This window comes from Symphalangus syndactylus, chromosome 4 (assembly GCF_028878055.3).
Source record: "Symphalangus syndactylus isolate Jambi chromosome 4, NHGRI_mSymSyn1-v2.1_pri, whole genome shotgun sequence".
NCBI lineage: Eukaryota > Metazoa > Chordata > Mammalia > Primates > Hylobatidae > Symphalangus > Symphalangus syndactylus.
Genome location: NC_072426.2, coordinates 42,888,411 through 42,912,325, shown reverse-complemented (window position 1 = coordinate 42,912,325; position 23,915 = coordinate 42,888,411). Strand labels below are relative to the sequence as shown.

Genomic DNA, 23,915 nt, shown 5'->3' with positions numbered 1-23,915 from the left:
AGGTTGTGGGCTTTTTTATTTTTATTTTTTTTGAGGCATAGTCTTGCTGTGTCGCCCAGGCTGGAGTGCAATGGTGCGATCTAGGCTCACTGCAACCTCCGCCTCCTGGGTTCAACCAATTCTCCTGCCTCAGCCTCCCCAGTAGCTGGGATTACAGGTGCCTGCTGTCACGTCTGGCTGGCTAATTTTTTGTACTTTTAGTAGAGATGGGGTTTCACCATATTCACCAGGCTAGTCTTTTTTTTTTTTTTTTTTTTTTTGAGACGGAGTCTCACTCTGTCACCCAGGCTAGAGTGCAGTGGCACTATCTCAGCTCACTGCAACCTCTGCCTCCTGGGTTCAAGTGATTCTTCTGCCTCAGCCTGTCGAGTATCTGGGACTACAGGTGTCTGCCACCACACCCGGCTAATTTCTGTATTTTTAGTAGAGACGGGGTTTCAGCATATTGGCCAGGCTGGTCTCGAACTCCTGACCTTGTGATTCGCCCGCCTCAGCTTCCCAAAGTGCTGGGATTATAGGCGTGAGCCACCGCGCCCAGCCTCCAGGCTAGTCTTGAACTCTTGACTTTAAGTGATCCGTCCGCCTGGGCCTCCCAAAGTGCTGGGATTACAGGCTTGAGCCACCGCGCCCGGCCAGGTTGTGGGTTTTAACGGGACCATCTCACTGCCTACCGTTTCCTTTTTCCGTCGGAACAGAAGGGGCCTGAGCAGTGAACTGACAGTGGCGACGCCCGGTGAGGCGGGATGGGGGAGTTCACGAGCCTGGGTGACGCCCCCTTCCGCGTCCTAGCCCCGCCCCTCCCGCCAGATCCCCGTGGCGCGTGACACAGTCCCCGCCCTCGCAGTACGCCATCAGCGCGCGCCGCGCCGCCGGGTGTTACTCTGCCCCGCCGGCGGGGCGGTCAGCCTCCTGTCACCGCCTGTTCCGGCTATGGTCCCATCTGGTGTTCTGTAAGTTGGCAACCTAGGCTCCTGACGCGACCCTGGTCCTGATGGCGGCGGCGGCGGCCGCGGCAGCCCTGGCTGCGGCCGATCCCCCTCCCGCAATGCCGCAGGCGGCAGGGGCCGGAGGGCCCACAACCCGCAGAGACTTCTACTGGCTGCGCTCCTTTCTGGCCGGAGGTGGGTCCATGCCACGAAGAGCCAGCCGCGCTCTGGGTGGCGGGGGCAGGATTGTGGTCAAGTGAGATGCAAGCGGCCTCTATGACATTCCTGGACTCTGGCTGCTTCAATGTTCTGTTAGATGTCTGCCCTGACCTGCTGTAAAGTCTTTCTAGTAATCACTTGACTAATGACAGCCAGGTCATGGGGAGCGGGACCTTTGGCACTCCGGCAGAGGCTGGGGAGGTGGAAGGTCTGAATCAGGCACCCATTCTTCAGGGCTGGATAACAGGGAAAAGAGGAAGATCCCTTACAGAGACCCTAGGGTTTTAGTGAGACAGTCTGGGCACTCCTTTCTTTTATAAAAACCATGAGTGACCCAGTGTAGACTTGGATTTTGCTGTTTGCTTAAAGGAAAACAAATATTGGAGATCAGCTTTTTAATGACGACTGGAAAATTGTGCAAAACTGTCTACAGCCAAAACTGGTTCCAGTGATTCTAGTAAACTGTGCCACAGTGCTTGTCAAGCCCTATTATTGATGTGACTTTGGGATCAAAAAGTTCATATTGTCTCTTAGGAATTTCCTGGGCCTTCAAGCTCCACCCTTCCTTAATTACTTCTCTGGGTTGTCATTACTTAATTATTTAAGATTCAAAAATTTAAAAATTCCACATTGAGGTTGTGTGCAGTGGCACACTACTGTAGTCCCAGTTACTAGGGAAGCTGAGGCAGGAAGACTGCTTGAGCCCAGGAGATCGAGGTTCCAGTAAGCCATGATCACACCACTACACTCCAGCCTGAGTTACAGAGAGAGACCCTCTCCTAAAAGAAGAAAAAAACAAAAACAAACAAACAAAACCAATAAAAATTCGCTGGGCAGGGTGGCTCACGCCTGTAATCCCAACACTTTGGGAGACTGAGGTGGGCAGATCACTTGAAGTCAGGAGTCTGAGACCAGCCTGGCCAACATGGTGAACCCGTCTCTACTAAAACTACAAAAATTTGTCAGGTGTGGTGGCACTTGCCTGTAATCCCAGCTACTCAGGAGGCTGAGGCAGGAGAATCGCCTAAATCACTGTGGAGGTTGCAGTGATCCGAGATCCTGCCATTGCACTCCAGTCTGGGTGACAGAGACACTCCATCTCAAAAACAAAATAAAATAAAACAACAAAAAAACTCACGTTATGAGGATTTGTAGAAAGATAATATCTGAAGACTGCAGCAGTGTTTTTTGTTGTTGTTTTGAGACAGAGTCTCACTCCCTCACCCAGGCTGGAGTGCAGTGGCATGATCTTGGCTCACTGCAACCTCTGCTTCCTGGGTTCAAGTGATTCTCCTGACCCAGCTTCCCAAGTAGCTGGGATTACAGGGGAATGCCACCACGCCCAGCTAATTTTTTTTTTTCCCTTTTTCTTTTTTGATATGGAGTCGCACTCTGTCGGCCAGGCTGGAATGCAGCGGCACAATCTCTGCTCACTGCAACCTCCGTATCTGGGTTCAAGTGATTTTCCTGCTTCTGCCTCCCAAGTAGCTGGGATTACAGGCGTGCACCACCATGCCCAGTTAATTTTTTTTTTTTTTTTTGAGTTGGAGTCTCACTATGTAGCCCAGGCTGGAGTGCAGTGGTGCAATCTCGGCTCACTGCAACCTCTGCCGCCCGGTTCAAGCAATTCTCTTGCCTCAGCCTCCTGAGTAGCTGGGATTACAGGTGCTCACCACCGTGCCTGGCTAATTTATTTATTTATTTATTTATTTATTTTTGAGACAGTGTCTCACTCTGTCACCCAGGCTGGAGTGCAGTGGTGCCATCTCAGCTCACTGCAACCTCTGCCTCCCGGGTTCACGCTGTTCTCCTGCCTCAGCCTCCCGAGTAGCTAGGACTATAGGTATGTGCCATCACACCCAGCTTAATTTTATATTTTTAGTAGAGACAGAGTTTCACCGTGTTGGCCAGGATGGTCTTGATCTTTTTTTTTTTTTGAGTTGGAGTCTCTGTCGCCCAGGCTGGAGTGCAGTGGCATGCTCTCGGCTCACTGCAATCTCCGCCTCCCGGGTTCATGCTGTTCTCCTGCCTCAGCCTCCCGAGTAGCTGGGACTACAGGTGCCCGCCACCGCACCCAGCTAATTTTTTGTATTTTTAGTAGAGATGGGGTTTCACCGTATTAGCCAGGATGGTCTGATCTCCTGACCTCGTGATCCACCCGCCTCGGCCTCCCAAAGTGCTGGGATTACAGGCGTGAGCCACCAGGCCTGTCCTGGTCTCGATCTTTTGACCTCGTGATCCATCCACCTTGGCCTCCCAGAGTGGTGGGATTACAGGCGTGAGCCACTGCGCCTGGCCCTAATTTTTATATTTTTAGTAGAGACAGGGTTTTACTATGTTGCCCAGGCTGGTCTCGAACTCCTGGCCTCAAGCAATCTGCTCACCTCTGCCTTCCAAAGTGCTGGGATTAAAGGCGTGAGCCACCAATCCAGGCCTTGGAATTTAATTATTTTGTTCTTCTGCTGATAAAATGACATTTAGGCCAGGTGAGGTGTCTCACACCTGTAATCTCAGCACTTCAGGAGGCTCAGGTGGGCAGATCACCTGAGGTCAGGAGTTCAAGACCATCCTGGCCAACATGGCGAAACCCCATCTCTACTACAAATACAAGAAAAACTAGCCAGGCTTGGTGGCACGTGCCTGTAGTCCCAGCTACTTGGGAAGCTGAGGCATGAGAATCGCTTCAACCTGGGTGTTGGAGGTTGCTGTGAGACAAGATTGCTCCACTGCACTCCAGCCTGGGCAACAGAGCGAGACTCCCTCTCAATTAAAAAAAAAATGACATTTATTCGCATGGAAAATATTCGAGTTCCAGCTATGTGCCTCCGATTTGCTTGGTATAAATCAGAGAACAAAAGATCTATGGCCGGGTGCAGTGGTTCGGGCCTCTATTCCCAGCACTTTGGGAGGCTGAGTCGGGTGGATAGCTTAACTAATGAGTTGGAGACCGGCCTGGGCAACATGGTGACACCCAGTCTGTACAAAAAATACAAAAATTAGCTGGGTATGGTGGCGCCCACCTGTTGTAGTCCCAGCTACTCAGTAGGCTGAGACAGGAGAATCACTTGAACGCGAGAGGCGGAGGTCGCAGTAAGCTCAGATCGCAGCACTGCACTCCAGCCTGAGCAACAGAGCTAGATTCCATGAAAGGGAAAAAAAAAGAGCTATCGTTGTTGGCTAAGTTAAATGCACTTTGACAAACTTGTTGTGTAATGACCACCACAGTCAAGATATAGAGTAGTTCCAAAATATTTCCACTTCTCTTTTTTTTTTTTGAGAAGGAGTCTCGCTCTTTCACCCAGGCTGGAGTGCAGTGGCGCGATCTCAGCTCACTGCAGGCTCCGCGCCCCGCGGTTCACGCCATTCTCCTGCCTCAGCCTCCCGCGTAGCTGGAACTACAGGCGCCCGCCACCTCGCCTGGCTAATTTTTTGTATTTTTAATAGAGACGGGGTTTCACCGTGTTAGCCTGGATGGTCTCGATCTCCTGACCTCGTGATCCGCCCGCCTCGGCCTCCCAAAGTGCTGGGATTACAGGCGTTGAGCCACCGCGCCCGGCCTTTTTTTTTTTTGAGACATTCTCGCTTTGTTGCCTAGGCTGTAGTGCGGTGGCCCGATTATCACTGCAACCTCCGCCTCCCGTGTTCAAATGATCCTCCTGTCTCAGCTTCCAGAGTAGCTGGGACTACACGTGGGTGCCACCACTTCTGGCTAATTTTTTTTTTTTTTTGAGAAGGAATCTCACGCTGTTGCCCAGGCTGGAGTGCAGTGGTGCAATCTTGGCTCACTACAACCTCCACCTCCCAGGTTCAAGTGATTCTCCTGCCTTAGCCTCCCGAGTAGCTGGGACTATAGGTGTGTTTTTTGTATTTTTAGTAGAGACGGGGTTTCACCGTGTTAGCAAGGATGGTCTTGATCTCCTGACCACCATGGTGATCTGCCTGCCTCGGCCTCCCAAAGTGCTGGGATTACAGACGTAAGCCACCATGCCTGGCCTAATTTTTGTATTTTCAGTGGAGACTGGGTTTCACCATTCTGGCCAGACTGGTCTCGAATTCCTGACCTCAAGTGATCCACCTGCCTTGGCCTCCCAATGTGTTAGAATTACAGGCATGAGCCACTGTGCCTGGCTTTATTTCCACTTTTCTTTGACATTCCTCTCCGCTCATCTGCAGCCTGTCAACCACTGATCTGTTTTTCTGTCTCTGTAGTCTTGACTTTTCCAGAACGTTATATAAATCGAGTCATACAGTATGTAGCCTTTTGAGTTTGACTTCCATCACTTCCCTTAATGCATTTAAGATTCATTCACATTGCACGTATAAGTAATGTATTTCCTTCTTTTTTTTTTTTTTTTTTGAGACGGAGTCTCGCTCTGTCGCCCAGGCTGGAGTGCAGTGGCGCAATCTCGGCTCACTGCAAGCTCCGCCTCCCGGGTTCACGCCATTCTCCTGCCTCAGCCTCTCCGAGTAGCTGGGACTACAGGCGCCCGCCACCACGCCCGGCTAATTTTTTTTTTTGTACTTTTAGTAGAGACGGGGTTTCACCATGGTCTCGATCTCCTGACCTCGTGATCCGCCCGCCTTGGCCTCCCAAAGTGCTGAGATTACAAGCGTGAGCCACCACGCCCAGCCTGTATTTCCTTCTTTTCTTTTCTTTCTTTTTTTTTTGAGACGGAGTCTCGCTCTGTCTCCCAGGCAGGAGTGCAGTGGCGCAATCTTGGCTCACTGCAAGCTCCACCTCCCGGGTTCACGCCATTTTCCTGCCTCAGCCTCCCGAGTAGCTGGGACTGCAGGCGCCCACCACCACGCCTTGCTAATTTTTTGTATTTTTAGTAGAGATGGGGTTTCACTGTGTTAGCCAGGATGGTCTCGGTCTCCTGACCTCATGATCCGCCCGCCTCGGCCTCCCAAAGCGCTGGGATTACAGGCGTGAGCCACCGCGCCCGGCCCTTCTCTTCTTTTCTTTTTTTTGAGACAGAGTCTCGCTGTGTTGTCCAGGCTGGAGTGCAGTGGCATGATCTCAGCTCACTGCAACTTCTAGCTCCCGAGTTCAAGCGATTTTACTGCCTCAACCTCCTGATTAGCTGGGACTACAGGTGCGTGCCATCACGCCCAGCTAATTTTTGTATTTTTAGTAGAGACGGGTTTCACCATGTTGGCCAGACTGGTCTCCAACTCCTGACCTCAAGTGATCTGCCCACCTTGGCGTCCCAAAGTGTTAAGATTACAGGCGTGACCCACTGCGCCAATCCTCATTGTGTTTATTTTTTATTTATTGAGATGGAGTCTTGCTTTGTCGTGCAGGCTGAGTGCAGTGGCACCATCTCTGCTCACTGAAACATCCGCTTCTTGGGTTCAAGCGATTCTGCCACCTCAGACTCCAGAGTAGTTGGGATTACAGGTGTGTTGCTTGGCTAATTTTTGTACTGTTAGTAGAGACAGGGCTTTGCCATGTTGGCCAGGCTGGTCTCGAACTGAGCTCAAGTGATCCTCCTGCCTCAGCCTGCCAAAGTGCTGGGATTACAGGCACTAACCACCACAGCTGGCCGGTTTTAATTAGAAACTGTCAAAGTATTTCTAAAGTGTCTTCCATTTTGCATCCCCACTGCCTTGCTGGCACTTGATATTAAATGTGAGTATGTGTCTGTGTGTTCCTTTTTTCTTTGGAGACGGAGTCTTACTTTGTCACCAGGCTGGAATGCAGTGGCGTGATCTCGGCTCACTGCAACCTCTGCCTCCCAAGTTCAAGCGATTCTCCTGCCTCAGCCTCCCGAGTAGCTGGGACTGCGGGCATGTGCCACCATGCCGGCCAATTTTTTGTATTTTTAGTGGAGACAGGGTTTCACCATGTTAGCCAGGATGGTCTCGATCTCCTGACCTCACGATCCGCCTGCCTCAACCTCCCAAAATGCTGGGATTACAGATGTGAGGCACCATGCTCGGCCCTTCGCCTGGCTAATTTTTGTATTTTTTTATTTTTTGAGACAGAGTTTCGCTCTTGTTGCCCAGGCTGGAGTGCAATGGTGTAATCGTGAATCACTGTAGCCTCCGCCTCCTGGGTTCAAGCGATTCTCCTGCCTCAGCCTCCTGAGTAGCTGGGATTACAGGCATGTGCCACCATGCCCAGCTAATTTTTATATTTTTAGTAGAATGGTGTTTCTCCATGTTGATCAGGCTGGTTTCGAACTTCTGACCTCAGGTGATCTGCCTGCCTCGGACTTCCAAAGTGCTGGGATTACAGTTGTGGGCCACTGTGCCCGGCCTAATTTTTGTATTTTTAGTAGAGACGGGGTTTCACCAAGTTGGCCAGGCTGGTCTTGAAATCCTGACCTCAAGTGATCCTCCCACCTAGGCCTCCCAAGGTGCTGGGATTGTAGGCATGAGCCATTGTGCCTGGGTGAATTGTTTATTTACAGATTGTTTATCTAATATTTTTTGAATATGGATGACTGGTGGTAACTGAAACTGCAGAAAGTGCAATTACAGATACGGGGAGACTACGGTAGTGTGAAAGCAAGTTAAGATACTATTAAATAGGCTGGGTGTGGTGGCTCATGCCTGTAATCCCAGTACTTTGGGAGGCAGAGGCGGGTGGATGACGAGATCAGGAGTTCAAAAACAGCCTGGCCAACATGGTGAAACCCTCTCTCTACTAAAGATAAAAAAAAACGGCCAGGCGCGGTGGCTCACGCCTGTAATCCCAGCACTTTGGGAGGCCGAGGCGGGCGGATCACGAGGTCAGGAGATCGAGACCATCCTGGCTAACACGGTGAAACCCCGTCTCTACTAAAAATACAAAAAATTAGCCGGGCGAGGTGGCAGGCGCCTGTAGTCCCAGCTACTCGGGAGGCTGAGGCAGGAGAATGGCGTGAACCCCGGGGGGCGGAGCCTGCAGTGAGCCGAGAACGCGCCACTGCACTCCAGCCTGGGTGAAAGAGCGAGACTCCGTCTCAAAAAAAAAAAAAAAAAAAAAAAAAAGATAAAAAAAATAAAAATAAAAAAAATTAGCTGGGCGAGGCAGCGGGTTCCTGTAATCCCACCTACTCAGGAGGCTGGGGCAGGAGAATCACTTGAACCTGGGAGGCGGAGGTTGTAGTGAGCCGAGATCTTGCCATTGCACTCCAGCCTGGGAAAAAAAAAGAGTACTATTAAATAAAAGTACTTATTGAATACATTCTAAACAATTTCTCTCTTTTTTTTTTTTTTTTTTTTTTGAGATGGAGTTTTGTTCTTGTCACCCATGCAGTGGCATGATCTCGGCTCACTGCGACCTATGCCTCCTGGGTTCAAGCGATTCTCCTGCCCCAGCTTTCCAAGTATCTGGGATTATAAGCATGTACCACCACACCTGGCTAATTTTTGTATTTTTAGTAGAGATGGGGTTTCACTATGTTGGCTAGGCTGGTCTCGAACTCCTGACCTCAGATGATCTGCCCACCTCGGCCTCCCAAAGTGCTGGGAATACAGGCGAGAGCCACTGCACCTGGCCTAAATAATTCATTATACAGTTAATTCATACACAACTGAGAAGATAATATACAATATTCTGAAACCGAATGTAACCAAATGCATATTATTTTTAGTTTATCCGTAATTTTGGATAGCTATGATTATGATTTACTCCGGTTTTTTTTTTTTTTTTTTTTTTTTTGAGACGGAGTCTCATTCTGTCACCCAGGCTGAAGTGCAGTGATGCAATCTCAGCTCACTGAGACCTCTGCCTCCCGGGTTCAAGCAATTCTCTGCCTCAGCTTCCCGAGTAGCTGGTATTACAGGTGCCCGCCACCACACCTGGCTAATGTTTGTATTTTTAGTAGAGACAAAGTTTCACCATCTTGGCCAGGCTGGTCTTGAACTCCTGACCTCGTGATCCACCCGCCTCGGCCTCCCAAAGTGCTGGGATTACAGGCATGAGCCACCGCGCCCAGACTTTTTGTTTTGTTTGTTTTTGGTTTTTTTGAGAGGGAGTCTCGCTGTGTCCCCCAGGTTGGAGTGTAGTGGCGCGATCTCAGCTCACTGCAAGCTCCGCCTCCCGGGTTCACACCATTCTGCCTCAGCCTCCTGAGTAGCTGGGACTACAGGCGCCCACCAACACACCTGGCTAATTTTTTGTATTTTTAGTAGAAACGGGGTTTCACCGTGTTAGCCAAGATGGTCTCAATCTCCTGACCTCGTGATCCTCCCGTCTCAGTCTCCCAGAATGCTGAGATTACAGGCGTGAGCCACCACGCCCGGCCCTTTTTTTGTTTTTTGAGATGGAGTTTCATTCTTGTGTCCAGGCTGGAGTGCAATGGTGTGATCTCGGCTCACCACAACCTCTGCCTCCCAAGTTCAAGTGATTCTCCTGCCTCAGCCTCCCGAATAGCTGGGATTACAAGCATGCGCCATCATGCTGGGCTAATTTTGTATTTTTAGTAGAGACAGGGTTTCTCCATGTTGGTCGGGCTGGTCTCGAACTCCCGACCTCAGGTGATCCGCCCACTTCGGCCTCCCAAAGCACTGGGATTACAGGTATGAGTCACCACACCTGGCCAACTATTATTTTCATTAGTTCGGATAAGACAACTTTGATATGGAAACATAGTGGATATAATATTTGAGTAAAAAATACATTTTATTTATTTATTTATTTATTTATTTATTTATTTATTTATTTATTTAATTTGTTTTTTTGAGACAGAGACCTGCTCTGTTGCTCAGGCTGGAGTGCAGTGGTGCGATCTCAGCTCACTGTTACCTCTGCCTCCTGGGTTCACGCAATTCTCCTGCCTCAGCCTCCCAAGTAGCTGGGATTACATGCACACACCACCACGCCTAGCTAATTTTTGTGTTTTTAGTAGAGACGGGATTTTACCAGGTTGGCCAGGCTGGTCTTGAACTCCTGACCTCGTGATCTGCCCGCCTCAGCCTCTCAAAGTGCTGCGATTACAGGCATGATCTACTGCTCCCAGCCACAATTTATTTTTGGATATCTCAGCATATGGATTTTTAAAATTAAAATTTTATTTTATTTGTGTTTTTTTTTTCTCAAGACTTAGTCTCAGGCCGGGCGCGGTGGCTCACACTTGTAATCCCAGCACTTTGGGAGGCCGAGGCGGGCGGATCACGAGGTCAGGAGATCGAGACCACGGTGAAACCCCGTCTCTACTAAAAATACAAAAAAATTAGCCGGGCATGGTGGCGGGCACCTGTAGTCCCAGCTACTTGGAGAGGCTGAGGCAGGAGAATGGCGTGAACCCGGGAGGCGGAGCTTGCAGTGAGCCGAGATCGCGCCACTGCACTTCAGCCTGGGTGACAGAGCAAGACTCTGTCTCAAAAAAAAAAAAAAAGACTTAGTCTCTGTAACCCAGGCTGCAGTGCAATGGTGCGATCTCGGCTCACTGCAAGCTCCGCCGCCCGGGTTCAAGAGATTCTCCTGCCTCACAGGAGAATGGCGTGAACCTGGGAGGCAGAGCTTGCAGTAAGCCGAGATCGCGCCACTGCACTCCAGCGTGGGTGACAGAGCAAGACTCCGTCTCAAAAAAAAAAAAAAACAGAGATTCTCCTGCCTCAGCTTCCCGAGTAGTTGGGATTACAGGCAGCCACCACCATGCCTGGCTAATTTTTGTATTTTTAGTAGAGATGGGGTTTCACCATGTTGGCCAGGCTGGTTTCGAACTCCTGACCTCAAGTGATCTGCCTGCCTCGGCCTCCCAAATTGCTGGGATTACAGGCGTGAGCCACCATGCCCGGACTTGTTTTTTTAAAGACCAGGTGTTGCTGTGTTATCCAGGCTGGAGCGAAGCCATACAATTATAGCTCTCTGCGACCTCCAACTGTGGGCTCAAGTGATCCTCCAGCCTTAGTCTCTGAGTATTGAGGCACACCACCATGCCTTGCTAATTTTTTTTTTTTTCTTTGAGACGGAGTCTCGCTTTGTCGCCCAGGCTGGAGTGCAATGGCGTGATCTCAGCTCACTGCAACCTCGGCCTCCTGGGTTCAAGGGATTCTTCTGCCTTAACCTCCCAAATAGCTGGGACTACAGGCGCCTACCACCATGCCTCACTAAATTTTTTGTATATTTAATAGAGACAGGGTTTCACCATGTTGGCCAGGCTGGTGTCGAGCTCCTGACCTCAGGAGATCTGCCTGCTCCGACCTGCCAAAGTGCTGGGATTACAGGCATGAAGCGCTGCGCCCGGCCGATTTTTAAGAATTTTTTGTAGAGAGGAGGTTTCACTGTGTTTCCCAGGCTGGTCTCAAACTCCTAGTCTCAAGTAATTTTTCTACCTCAACCTCCCAGAAGTGCTGGGATTACAGGTGTGAGCTACTGTGCTTGGCCTGTTATTCACCTTTTTATAAAAGGTGCAACCCATTTTATCAAGTCATTACTAGATGTACAATATTGTAGAGAAGTCTATATTATTGCTTTAGAAGCATGCCAAACTCGAAGGGCTGGCCTGGACTCTGACCTATGCTAAAGCCCATGTATGCACTTTATTCTACTTTTATCTATACTTTTCCCCAGTGGCACATGGTAGGGTCGAAATACCTACTTGCTGAGTGTATAAATGAATGACTAATTTTATGGGTAAAAGTTGGTTGTTTCAATGAAAAAATGATCCAGAAGAAGAGGACGTTACTTCAAACAGAACCTGGCAGTTGGATAAATACCTTCAAGTGTCTGTCTCCATAACCACATTTTAGCAAGATTCCCAGCGTTCCTCATGTATTAGATGCTGATTTACACTACTAAAATTTGTTTTAGTAAGTTTTAGCAGTGTAATCATGCTCACTTATTAAGTTACAGAGAATGGGGACCAGTCATCTGCATATCCATATGCTGTGGGCAGATTTACTCATGGAGGCTGAATTAGAGATTAGAGGGTTTGCTGGCTGAACAACTAATGATTTCCATCTGGAAAGAAATGGTACGCAATTTCTTCCTGACCTTTTGAAAAATTTTTAGGTATTGCTGGATGCTGTGCCAAAACAACAGTTGCTCCATTGGATCGAGTAAAGGTTTTATTACAAGCTCACAATCACCATTACAAGCATTTAGGTGAGTTAATAGATGCTAAAGATAAAAATGAATGAAAATATTGTGAAAAGTGGGCAAAAAAGGGAATTTAAGTTTGGGGGTGTAGAAAGTAAAGTAGAGGTTCCTCTTTAAAGACTTTTTTCCGCATTTAATTAGAAATAAATAGTAACTTCTTTCAAAAGCAAAATTTATTTAAAGACCTGTGCTAACATTCTTTTTTTTTTTTTTTTTTTTTTGAGACGGAGTCTTGCTCTGTGCCCCAGGCTGGAGTGCAGTGGCGCGATCTCGGCTCACTGCAAGCTCCGCCTCCCGGGTTCACGCCATTCTCCTGCCTCAGCCTCCCGAGTAGCTGGGACTACAGGTGCCCACCAACACAGCCGGCTAATTTTTTGTATTTTTAGTAGAGACGGGGTTTCACCGTGTTAGCCAGGATGGTCTCGATCTCCTGACCTCGTGATCCGCCCGCCTCGGCCTCCCAAAGTGCTGGGATTACAGGCTTGAGCCACCGCGCCCGGCCTGACCTGTGCTAACATTCTTAAATGTCTGCTAGCCATGGTAAAAAACATCAATGTACTTTATATTGTTAGCTCCCACAATTTAGCCTAAATATTTGCCCTGGAATGCTTATTCTGCTCCAAGCAAGCATTAGGTCATAGCTTGTTCCTCTTCCTTATTTAAAGGTGTTTTTTACCTTCCCCAGCATTCCACAGGTTACTTTCTCCTTCCTTTGTTCTCCTCTGCCTTTGCCTCTTTAAAAAAGTTCCAAGTTGCTAGCCAATCGGGACAAATACAGGCTGTGAGGTCCCGTTCCAGCCAATGGAAACTGGACACAGCAATTGGGTAGACATGTCAGGTTATAAATGACCCTGTCTCCTTTGTTTGGTGTACTTTCGTGGCAAAACTGCTGGCGAGTATACCCTTTCTGCAAAAAATAAAAATGACCTTGCTAAGTAAATTAAATTTATGTTCAAGTACTATTTCTTTACGGCACCAGGAAACAAGCATTTCAAACGGGCAAATTTGTTCTTTGTTTTTTCTCTGTAGGTTCAGGAACTTGAAAGGCGGCAAATTAAAAAAAAAAAAAAGGAAAGGGGGCACATTTTCCAAAGAATATATTTCTTATCCATTATAATCCGTTCATTTGCAGTAGTGGTTATACATATTATCATCTTAGGATGCTGATATTTTCCTAGCCCAAATCTTGGAATCATTGAAGTAAATATTACGTGTTTATTGGGATTAATTAGTCACATTGTTCACAGGCACACATAATAACTCAGTCTGAGTTTTTATTATTTATTTATTTATTTATTTATTTATTTATTTATTTATTTTTTGAGACGGAGTCTCGCTCTTTCACCCACGCCGGAGTGCAGTGGCGCGCTCTCGGCTCACTGCAAGCTCCGCCTCCCGGGTTCACGACATTCTCCTGCCTCAGCCTCTCCGAGTAGCTGGGACTACAGGCGCCCGCCATCACGCCCGGCTAATTTTTTATATTTTTAGTGGAGACGGGGTTTCACCGTGGTCTCGATCTCCTGACCTCGTGATCCGCCCGCTTCGGCCTCCCAAAGTGCTGGGATTACAAGCGTGAGCCACCGCGCCCGGCATTTATTTATTTATTTATTCTTTGAGACGGAGTTTCGCTCTTATTGCCCAGGCTGGAGTGCAATGGCGCCACCTCGGCTCACTGCAACCTCTGCCTCCCAGGTTCAAGCGATTCTCCTGCCTCAGCCTCCCTAGTAGCTGGGATTACAGGCATGTGCCACCACACCCAGCTAATTTTGTATTTTTGGTAGAGACGGGGTTTCTCCATGAAGGTCAGGCTGGTCTCGAACTCCCGACCTCAGGTGATCCGCCCACCTCGGCCTACCAAAGTGCTGGGATTGCAAGGCATGAGCCACCGCGCCCAGCCTCAGTCTGATTTTTTTTTTTTTTTTTTTTTTGAGACGGAGTCTTGCTCTGTCGCCCAGGCTGGAGTGCAGTGGCGCAATCTCGGCTCACTGCAAGCTCCGCCTCCCGGGTTCACGCCATTCTCCTGCCTCAGCCTCTCCGGGTAGCTGGGACTACAGGCACCCGCCAACATGCCCGGCTAATTTTTTTTGTATTTTTAGTAGAGACAGGGTTTCACCATGGTCTCGATCTCCTGACCTCGTGATCCGCCCGCCTCGGCCTCCCAAAGTGCTGGGATTACAAGCGTGAGCCACCGCGCCCGGCCGAGTCTGATTTTTTAAATGCAATAAGAGATGGGAGATGAAATTTTAAAATGCAAAACTGAAATAATTACTCCTTTTTAATGCTTAATTTAAAAAGCATTCTAGAAATATTTGTGCAAGAAGATCCAGTGCTTGCTTTTTTTTTTTTTTTCTTTTTTTTTTTTGGAGACAGAGTTTCGCTCTTGTGGCCCAAGCCAGAGTGCAATGGTGCTATCTTGGCTCACCACAACCTCCATCTCCCGGGTTCAAGTGATTCTCCTGCCTCAGCCTCCCAAGTAGCTGGGATTACAGGCATGCACCACCACGCCCGGCTTATTTTTGTATTTTTAGTAGAGACAGGGTTTCTCTATATTGGTCAGACTGATCTGGAACTCCCAACCTCAGGTAATCTGCCTGCCTTGGCCTCCCAAAGTGTTGGAATTACAGGCGTGAGCCACCGCACCTGGCCACTTGCTTTGTTAAAAAAAACAATCAAGACTTTAGGCCAGGCCGGGTGCGGTGGCTCATGCTTGTAATCCCAGCACTTTGGGAGGCCGAGGTGGGCAGATCACGAGGTCAGGAGATTGAGACCACGGTGACCCCGTCTCTACTAAAAATACAAAAAATTAGCCGGGCGTGGTGGCGGGCGCCTGTAGTCCCAGCTACTCCGAGAGGCTGAGGCAGGAGAATGGCGTGAACCCGGGAGGCGGAGCTTGCAGTGAGCCGAGATTGCGCCACTGCACTCCAGCCTGGGTGACAGAGCGAGACTCCGTCTCAAAAAAAAAAAAAAAAAAAAAATAACAACAGACTTTAGGCCAGGCGCAGTGGCTCACACCTGTAATCCCAGCACTTTGGGAGGCTGAGGCAAGAGGATCACCTGAGGTCAGGAGTCTGAGATCAGCTTGGCCAACATGGTGAAACCCCGTCTCTACTTAAAATACAAAAATTAGCTGGGCATGGTGGCAGGCACCTGTAATCCTAGTTACTTGGGAGACTGAGGCAGGAGAATAGCTTGAATCTGGGAGGTGGAGGTTGCAGTGAGCCGAGATTGAGCCATTGCACTCCAGCCTGGGGGACAAGACCAAGACTTCGTCTGAGAAAAAAAAAAAAAAAATCAAGACCTTAGTTGTTCCTTACAGACCAGCCATTTGATTAACATGGACACTTTAATAACTTGTCATTGGTGAGAATAAGAATTGTTTAGTCTTTTGGAGGGCATTTTGGCAATATGTGTAAAAGTCTCAAAAAGTACCTATTCTTTGACCTTGCGGTTCCAGTTCTAGGAGATTATTCTAAGGAAGTAAACAGAAATGTGGTCAATGATACATATGCGAGGATCAAAACATTAATTATTATTATTGTTATTATTTTTTGAGATGGAGTTTCACTCTGTCGCCCAGGCTGGAGTGCAGTGGTGTGATCTCTGCTCACTGCAACCTCTGCTTTCCAGGTTCAAGCGATTCTCCTGCCTCAGCCTCCTGAGTGGCTGGGACTACAGGCGTGCGCCACCACGCCCGGCTAATTTTTGTATTTTTTAGTAGATACGGGGTTTCACCATATTTGCCAGGCTGGTCTGGAACTCGTGACCTTGTGGTCTGCCCATCTTGGCCTCTCAAAGTACTGGGATTACAGGTGAAAGCCACCGTGCCCGGCCTATTATTATTACTAGTTTTTGAGACAAAGTCTTGCTGTGTCACCCAGAGGCTGGAGTACTGTGGCATGATCTTGGCTCACTGAAACCTCCTCCTCCAGGGTTCAAGCCATTCTCATGCCTCAGCCTCATGAGTAGCTGGGATTACAGGCACCCGCCACCATGACTGGCTAATTTTTGTATTCTCAGTAGAGACAGGGTTTCGCCATGTTGGCTGCCTCGAACTCCTAACCTCAAATAATCTGCCTGTCTTGGCCTCCCAAAGTACTGAAATTATAGGCATGAGCCACTGCTCCCAGCCAAAACATTATTTGTGTTAGTGTTTTTTTCTTTCCAAGATGGAGTCTTTCTCTGTTGCTCAGGCTGGCTCAATCTCAGCTCACTGCAACCTCTGCCTCCTGGGTTCAAGCTGTTCTCTTGCCTCAGCCTCCTGACTAGCTGGGATTACAGGCGTGTGCCACCATGTCCGGTTAATTTTTGTATTTTTACTAGAGATGGGATTTCACTGTGTTTGCCAGGCTGGTCTCGAACTCCTAACCTCAGGTGATCTGCCCGCCTTGTCCTCCCCAAGTACTGGGATTACAGGCATGAGCCACCTTGCGCGGCCACTGTGCTTGATTTTTATAATATCATTTTATAGAAAGATGTTTAACAGGGTGAATAACAATCAGTTATTTTTCCAACTGCATTTTAAAAGTGTCATTCTTACAAACCTGAATGGATATTTATGCAGTATATTGATTGTAACTCATTTTCTTGTCAGTATTTTTTCTTTTCTTTTTTTTTTCTCTTTTTTTTTTTTTTCTGAGATGGTCTTGCTCGATTGCCCAGGCTGGAGTGCAATGACGCGATCTCAGCTCACGGTATCCTCTGCCTCCTGGGTTCAAGCAATTCTCCTGTGTCAGCCTCCTATGTAGCTGGGATTACAGGCATGTACCATTGTGCCCAGCTGATTATTGTATTTTTGGTAAAGATGGGGTTTCACTATGTTTGGCCAGGCTGGTTTCTTATTTTTTATTTAAAAAAAATAGAGAGTAGGTCTCACTTGTTCCCCAGGCTGGTCTGCAACTCATGACTTCAAGTGATCCTCCTGCCTTGGCCTCCCAAAGTGCTAGGATTACTGCGTGGGACCTCACTGCCCAGCCAATATTTTTTTGTTTTGTTTGTTTTGTTTTTGAAATGGAGTCTCTCTCTTGTTGCCTAGGCTGGAGTGCAATGGCACGATCTCAGCTCGCTGCAAACTCCACCTCCCAGGTTCAAGTGATTCTCCTGCCTCAGTCTCCCGAGTAGCTGGGATTACAGGCACCCGTCACCATGACCGGCTAATTTTTTATATGTTTAGTAGAGATGGGATTTCACTATGTTGGTCAGGCTGGTCTTGAACTCCTGACCTTAGTCGATCCACTCGCCTTGGCCTCCCAAAGTGCTGGGATTATAGGCATGAGTCACCGCTTCCAGCCCCAGCTGACATTTTTTTATTTTTTTTGAGATGGAGTCTCACTCTGTCGCCCAGACTGGAGTGCAGTGGCATAATCTCAGCTCACTGCAAGCTCTGCCTCCCGGGTTCACGCCATTCTCCTGCCTCAGCCTCCCGAGTAGCTGGGACTAAAGGCGCCTACCACCACGCCCGGCTAATTTTTTTGTATTTTTAGTAGAGACGGGGTTTCACCATGTTAGCCAGGATGGTCTCGATCTCCTGACCTCCTGATCTGACCACCTCGGCCTCCCAAATTGCTAGGTTTATAGGTGTGAGCCACTGTGCCTGGCCCCAGCCGACATTTTTAATAGTGAGGAAGTCTGTACTTTCAAATAGAAAAATTGCAACTATCTTCATATCCAGGAGTGAATTATCATTTATCTTTAATTTAGTTTTTATTAGATTTGTTTATTTATTTATTTATTTGCGACAGGGTGTCTTAAATATTTGGAGAGACAAGGTCTCACTATGTTGCCAAAGCTGGTCTCAAACTTTTGGGCTCAAGCTGTCTGACCCACCTGCCTTGGCCTCCCAAAGTTCTTTGATTACTGGCATGAGCCACTGCACCCTGCCTCTGCAATGAATTCTTCCTCACACGGTTTATTGCTCATGTATACAAAGAATCAAAATTAAATGTGTGTAAGCCTAGCCAATATGGTGAAGCCCCATCTCTACTAAAAATACAAAAATTTTCCAGGCATGGTGGCGCACATCTGTAATCCCAGCTACTGAGGAGGCTGAGGCAGGAGAATTGCTTGAACCCAGGAGGCAGAGGTTGCAGTGAGCCAAAATTGTGCCACTGTACTCCAGCCTGGGTGATAGAGCGAGACCCCATCTTAAAAAAAAAAAAATTAAATGCATGTGGTTGCATGTACCTGTTGTCCCAGTACTTTTGGGAGGCTGAGGTGGGAGAGTTGTTTGATCCCAAGCATTTGAGGCTGCAGTGAGCTGTGATCGTGCCACTGCACTCCAGCCTGGGCAACAGAGTGAGACTGTCTCCAAAAAAGAAAGAATTAGACCTGTGAACTTATTGAGAGATTATAAAAAACTGGAAAGGAAGGAAATTATTTTCTTTTGTTGTCTAAATTGAGGATAAAATGGAGAAGAATGATATTACCCAGTGTCTTGGGGTGTTTTACAATGACCCTGCATATCAGTGTCTGAACAGGATTCTTTTATTCCTTTAACCTCCTCCCCATGCTGATGTGTGTTGTTTTGTTTCCTGATTTGCAATCATTAGGTTACACATTCATATTAGATTTCACGCTCTATAGGGTTGCATGCCATGGGTTACAGTGTACCCTGGTTACAGTATACCCTACAAGGCATATAAAATTTGGAGTAGAATTCCTGGAGTGCAACAGTGAACTGTTGTAGTAGTCTTTGGAGTGTCCTCTATTTTTAATATATACAAGCCCCCTCAAAAAAATAAATCTGGGCCGGGCGCGGTGGCTCACGCTTGTAATCCCAGCACTTTGGGAGGCCGAGGCGGGCGGATCACGAGGTCAGGAGATCGAGACCACGGTGAAACCCCGTCTCTACTAAAAATACAAAAAATTAGCCGGGCGTGGTGGCGGGCGCCTGTAGTCCCAGCTACTCGGAGAGGCTGAGGCAGGAGAATGGCGTGAACCCAGGAGGCGGAGCTTGCAGTGAGCCGAGATTGCGCCACTGCACTCCAGCCTGGGCGACAGAGCGAGACTCCATCTCAAAAAAAAAAATAAATTAAAAAATAAATAAATAAATAAATCTGTATTGGTGGCTTTTTATTTAATTTAATTTTTCTTTTTTGAGACGGCGTTTCACTCTTGTTGTCCAGGCTGGAGTGCAATGGCATGATCTTGGCTCACTGCAACCTCCACCTCCCAGGTTCAAGGCCAGATTCTCCTGCCTCAGCCTCCCGAGTAGCTGCAATTACAAGTGCCTGCTACCAAGCCCTGCTAATTTTTAGTATGTTTAGTACAGACGGGGTTTCACTGTGTTGGCCAGGCTGGTCTCAACCTCCTGACCTTGTGATCTGCCTGCTTCTTCCTCCCAAAGTGCTGGGATTATAGGCGTGAGCCACTGCACCCGGCTTTAATTTATTTTTAAAATGCTTTTAAGCATTTTATTCCAGGTACCTCCCCACTTTTTGTAGGTATAAGATAGTTTTTTTAGCCGGGCGCGGTGGCTCACGCTTGTAATCCCAGCACTTTGGGAGGCCGAGGCGGGCGGATCACGAGGTCAGGAGATCGAGACCATGGTGAAACCCCATCTCTACTAAAAATACAAAAAATTAGCCGGGCGTGGTGGCTAAAAAAGATAGTTTTTTTAATTTTGCTCTTTTCGAAAAATTTTTTCATGTTTTTATTTATTTTGAGACGGAGTCTTGCTCTGTCGCCCAGGCTGGAGTGCAGTGGCATGATCTCGGCTCACTGCAACCTCCACCTCCCGGATTCAAGCATTTCTCCTGCCTCAGCCTCTCAAGTAGCTAGGACTACAGCTACATGCCACCACGCCTGGCTGATCTTTTGTATTTTCAGTAGAGATGGAGTTTTGCCGTGTTAGCCAGGATGGTCTCGATCTCCTGACCTGGTGATCCGCCTGCTTCGGCCTCCCAAAGTAAAGTGCTGGGATTACAGGCGTCAGCCACTGCACCCGGCCCATTTTTTAATTTTTTGAGACGTAGTTTCACTCTTGTCACCCAGGCTGTAGTGCAATGGCACGATCTCGGCTCACTGCAACCTTGGCCTTCCAGGTTCAAGCAATTCTCCTGCCTCAGCCTCCCGAGTAGCTGGGAGTACAGGTGTTTGCCACCACACCTGGCTAATTTTTTTTTTTTTTGTATTTTTAGTAGAGACAGGGTTTCATCATGTTGACCAGGCTGGTCTCGAACTCCAGACCGCAGATGATCCACCCACTTTGGCCTCACAAAGTGCTGGGATTACAGGCATGAGCCTCTGTGCCCGTCCCCTAAAATTTTGCTTTTTTAAACATGATTTTTCACAGATGATAAAGATATGCTATTAGACAAAGCTATTACTTCTACTCCAACTTCTTATAAAAAGTGTGACGTTACTTCCAAGGCATCAAAGACATGTTTTTATTTTATTTGTCTTTTATTTATGTATTTATTTATTTTTTGAGATGGAGTCTTTCTTTGTTACCCAGGCTAGAGTGCAGTGGCGTGATCTCGGCTCACTGCAACCTCCGCCTCCTGGTTTCAAGCGATTCTCCTGCCTTAGCCTCCCAAGTAGCTGGGATTACAGGTGTGTGCCACCATGCTGGGCTAATTTTTGTATTTTTAGTAGAGACGAGGTTTCACCGTGTTGGTCAGGCTGGTCTCGAACTCCTGACTTCGTGATCTGCCTGCCTTGGCCTCCCAAAGTGCTGGGATTACAGGCATGAGCCACTGTGCCTGGCCTTTGTCTTTTTTTTTTTTTAATATATATGTGTATATATATATATATATTTTTTTTTTTTTTTTTTTTTTTTTTTTTTTTGAGACATGGTCTTATTCTGTCACCCAGGCTGGAGTGCAGTGTTGTGATCACAGCTCACTGCAGCCTCTACTTCCTGGGCCCAAGCAATCTTCCTGCCTCAGCCTACCGAATTGCTGGGACTAAAGGCGAGCACCACCACGCAGAGCTAACTTTTAAGTTTTTTTGTAGAGATGGTGTCTCACTATGTTGTCTTGGTTGGTGTCAAATTCCTGGGCTCAAGCAATCCTCCCACCTTGGCCCCACAAAGTGCTCAGATTATTGGCATGAGCTACTGTGCCTGGTTATACTTCTTATTTTAAATTAAAATTATTTTCCTCAAATTATAAGGAAGGAGTATATTTAAAATTTCTCCTTTTTTTTTTTTGTTTTTTTTTTTTTTTTTTGAGACGGAGTCTCGCTCTGTCGCCCAGGCTGGAGTGCAGTGGCGCGATCTCGGCTCACTGCAAGCTGCGCCTCCCGGGTTCACGCCATTCTCCTGCCTCAGCCTCTCCAAGTAGCTGGGACTACAGGCGCCCGCCACCACGCCCGGCTAATTTTTTTGTATTTTTAGTAGAGACGGGGTTTCACCGTGGTCTCGATCTCCTGACCTCATGATCCGCCCACCTCGGCCTCCCAAAGTGCTGGGACTACAAGCGTGAGCCACCACGCCCGGCCTAAAATTTCTCCTTGTTCCAATTTGTTTTGTTTTTTTGAGACAGAGTTTCATTCTTGTTGCCCAGGCTGGAGTGCAGTGTCGCGATCTTGGCTCACTGCAACCTCCGTCTCCCAGGTTTGAACAGTTCTCCTGCCTCAGCCTCCCCAGTAGCTGGGATTACAGGCACCCGCCACCACTTCCATCTAATTTTTGTATTTTTAGTAGAGACAGGGTTTCCCCATGTTGGTCAGGCTGGTCTTGAACTCCTGACCTCAAGTGATCCACCGCCTCTGCCTCCCAAAGTGCTGGGAATAAAGACATGAGCCACTGCACCTGACCCCTTATTTTTAGAAGTAATGTATCTATTTCACTTCTACTAATGGTTTCTCTTAAAATGCTTTTAACAAAACTTGCGACAATCAAAAAATTTTAAGTAATAACATAATAAACATATGTGGATCTGCAACAGAGCTTTGGAAATAAACATTGTCAGTGTAGTTGAAACCCCCTCAATATCTCTACCTTATCATTAGCCTTCCTGTCTCTGCTAGGTCATTGCTCTAATTTTGATTACCCTTTAATTGTTATAAACACTTTTGAATCAAATTAAACAGGGCTTAACCTTTGTGTCCGCTTCCAGCAAAAAGAAGTTTTAATAGAATTCTTTTTTTTTTTTTTGAGATGGAGTTTCCCACTTATTGCCCAAGCTGGAGTGCAATGGCACAATCTCGGCTCACTGCAACCTCCGCCTCCCGGGTTCAAGCGATTCTTCTGCCTCAGCCTCCCCAGTAGCTGGGATCACAGGCACCCGCCACCATGCCCAGATAATTTTTTTGTATCTTTAGTAGAGATGGGGTTTCTCCATGTTGGTCAAGCTGGTCTCGAACTCCCAACCGTAGGTGATCCACCCTCCTCGGCCTCCCAAAGTGCTGAGATAACAGGTTTGAGTCACCCTGCCCAGCCTAGAATTCTTTTTCTTTTTTTTTAAAGCTTCCTGTTACTCTCCTATCCACATTTTGTATCCTCTGTTCTCTTGATGAATTGACACTTTTATTGGTATGAATTGTTTTTCTGTTATTATAGTCATACGTTTTACTTTTTACATATGTCATAAACTCCAGATTGCATTGCCATAATTTTTGTTCAAACAAGCAATTATCTTTTTGTTTGTTTTTTTGAGATGGAGTCTCACTCTATCACCCAGGCTGGAGTGTAGTGGTGCAATCTCGGCTCACTGCAACCTCTGCCTCCTGCTTCAGACTCCTGAGTAGCTGGGATTACAGGTGCATGACACCATGCCTGCCTAATTTTTGTATTTTTAGTAGAGACAGGGTTTCACCATACTGCCCAGGCTGGTCTCAAACTCCTGACCTCAGGTGATCCACCTGCCTTGTCCTCCCAATGTGCTGGGATTATAGTATGAGCCACCACGCAAGGCCAGAATTCTTCTTACCAGAATGTTAGTCCATTTAGCTATCTGCTTTTGGGATATATCTTTTGGATATATATCTTTATATAAGTACCTACAATTTTAATTACTGAGAAGGGCTGAAAAGGTTATTTGCAGTCTAAAATTTGAAATGAACCTGGTGATTTCCTTTCATATTTGATCAAAAGTTTGCTTGAAAAATTTGAAAGGGAACCTGAATTTAAATTGTTGAGTAATGGAAGTAGTAATGTATTTTTGAGAAGTCTGTATACTGCTTGTAGGATTAGTGACTGATGTTAATATAGTAATAAAGATATCACTATATATAGATGTATCTATATATTTTTTACTTGTCAGTTGGAAAGCTCAGAATATCACTGTATATAGATTACAACTCAGCCCTTTGTTTATCATTATTCCTGAAGTGTCCTAATAATGAAAATTGGCCCCCACACTTAAAAAGTATTAATAGGTTGTCTTTTTATTTGCTTGTTTTATTTAAAAGTCTCTTTATGTAAACAAACAAAACACATGTATCTGGGTAGGCCTCTGAAACCTTCCTTCATCCTTCCAGATAAAGAGTAGATCATCTTCAGGACCAGGCACGGTGGGTCATGCCTGTAATCCCAGCACTTTGGGAGGCCGAGACGGGTGGATCACGAGGTCAGGAGTTCGAGACCAGCCTGGCCAACATTGTGAAACCCCGTTTCTACTAAAATTGCAAAAATTAGCTGGGCGTGGTGGCAGGTGCATGTAATCCCAGCTACTTGGGTGGCTGAGGCAGGAGAATCATTTGAACCTGGGAGGCGGAGGTTGCAGTGAGCCCAGATGGTGCCACTGTACTCCAGCCGGGGCAACATGAGTGAAACTCTATCTGGAAAAAAAAAA

General features: G+C 47.3%; 1 protein-coding gene across 7 annotated transcripts in view; it reads left to right on the top strand.

Moving 5' to 3' along the window:
- Positions 1–695: 695 nt before the first annotated feature.
- The window catches only part of SLC25A16 (solute carrier family 25 member 16), a 58,913-nt gene continuing 35,693 nt past the window's right edge, over positions 696–23,915 (top strand). Inside the window, exons 1-3 of one of the 7 annotated variants that reach the window (XM_063637192.1) lie at positions 6,090–6,546; positions 12,094–12,186; positions 20,633–20,730. In XM_063637192.1, the coding sequence (XP_063493262.1) occupies positions 12,104–12,186; positions 20,633–20,730 (181 nt within the window). In that variant the 5' untranslated portion in view covers positions 6,090–6,546; positions 12,094–12,103. Of the gene's footprint in view, positions 1,122–6,089; positions 6,547–12,093; positions 12,187–20,632; positions 20,731–22,284; positions 22,540–23,915 lie in introns of those variants that run through there. The other 6 variants (XM_055274500.2, XM_063637194.1, XM_055274501.2 and 3 more) reach the window with 6 other exon arrangements.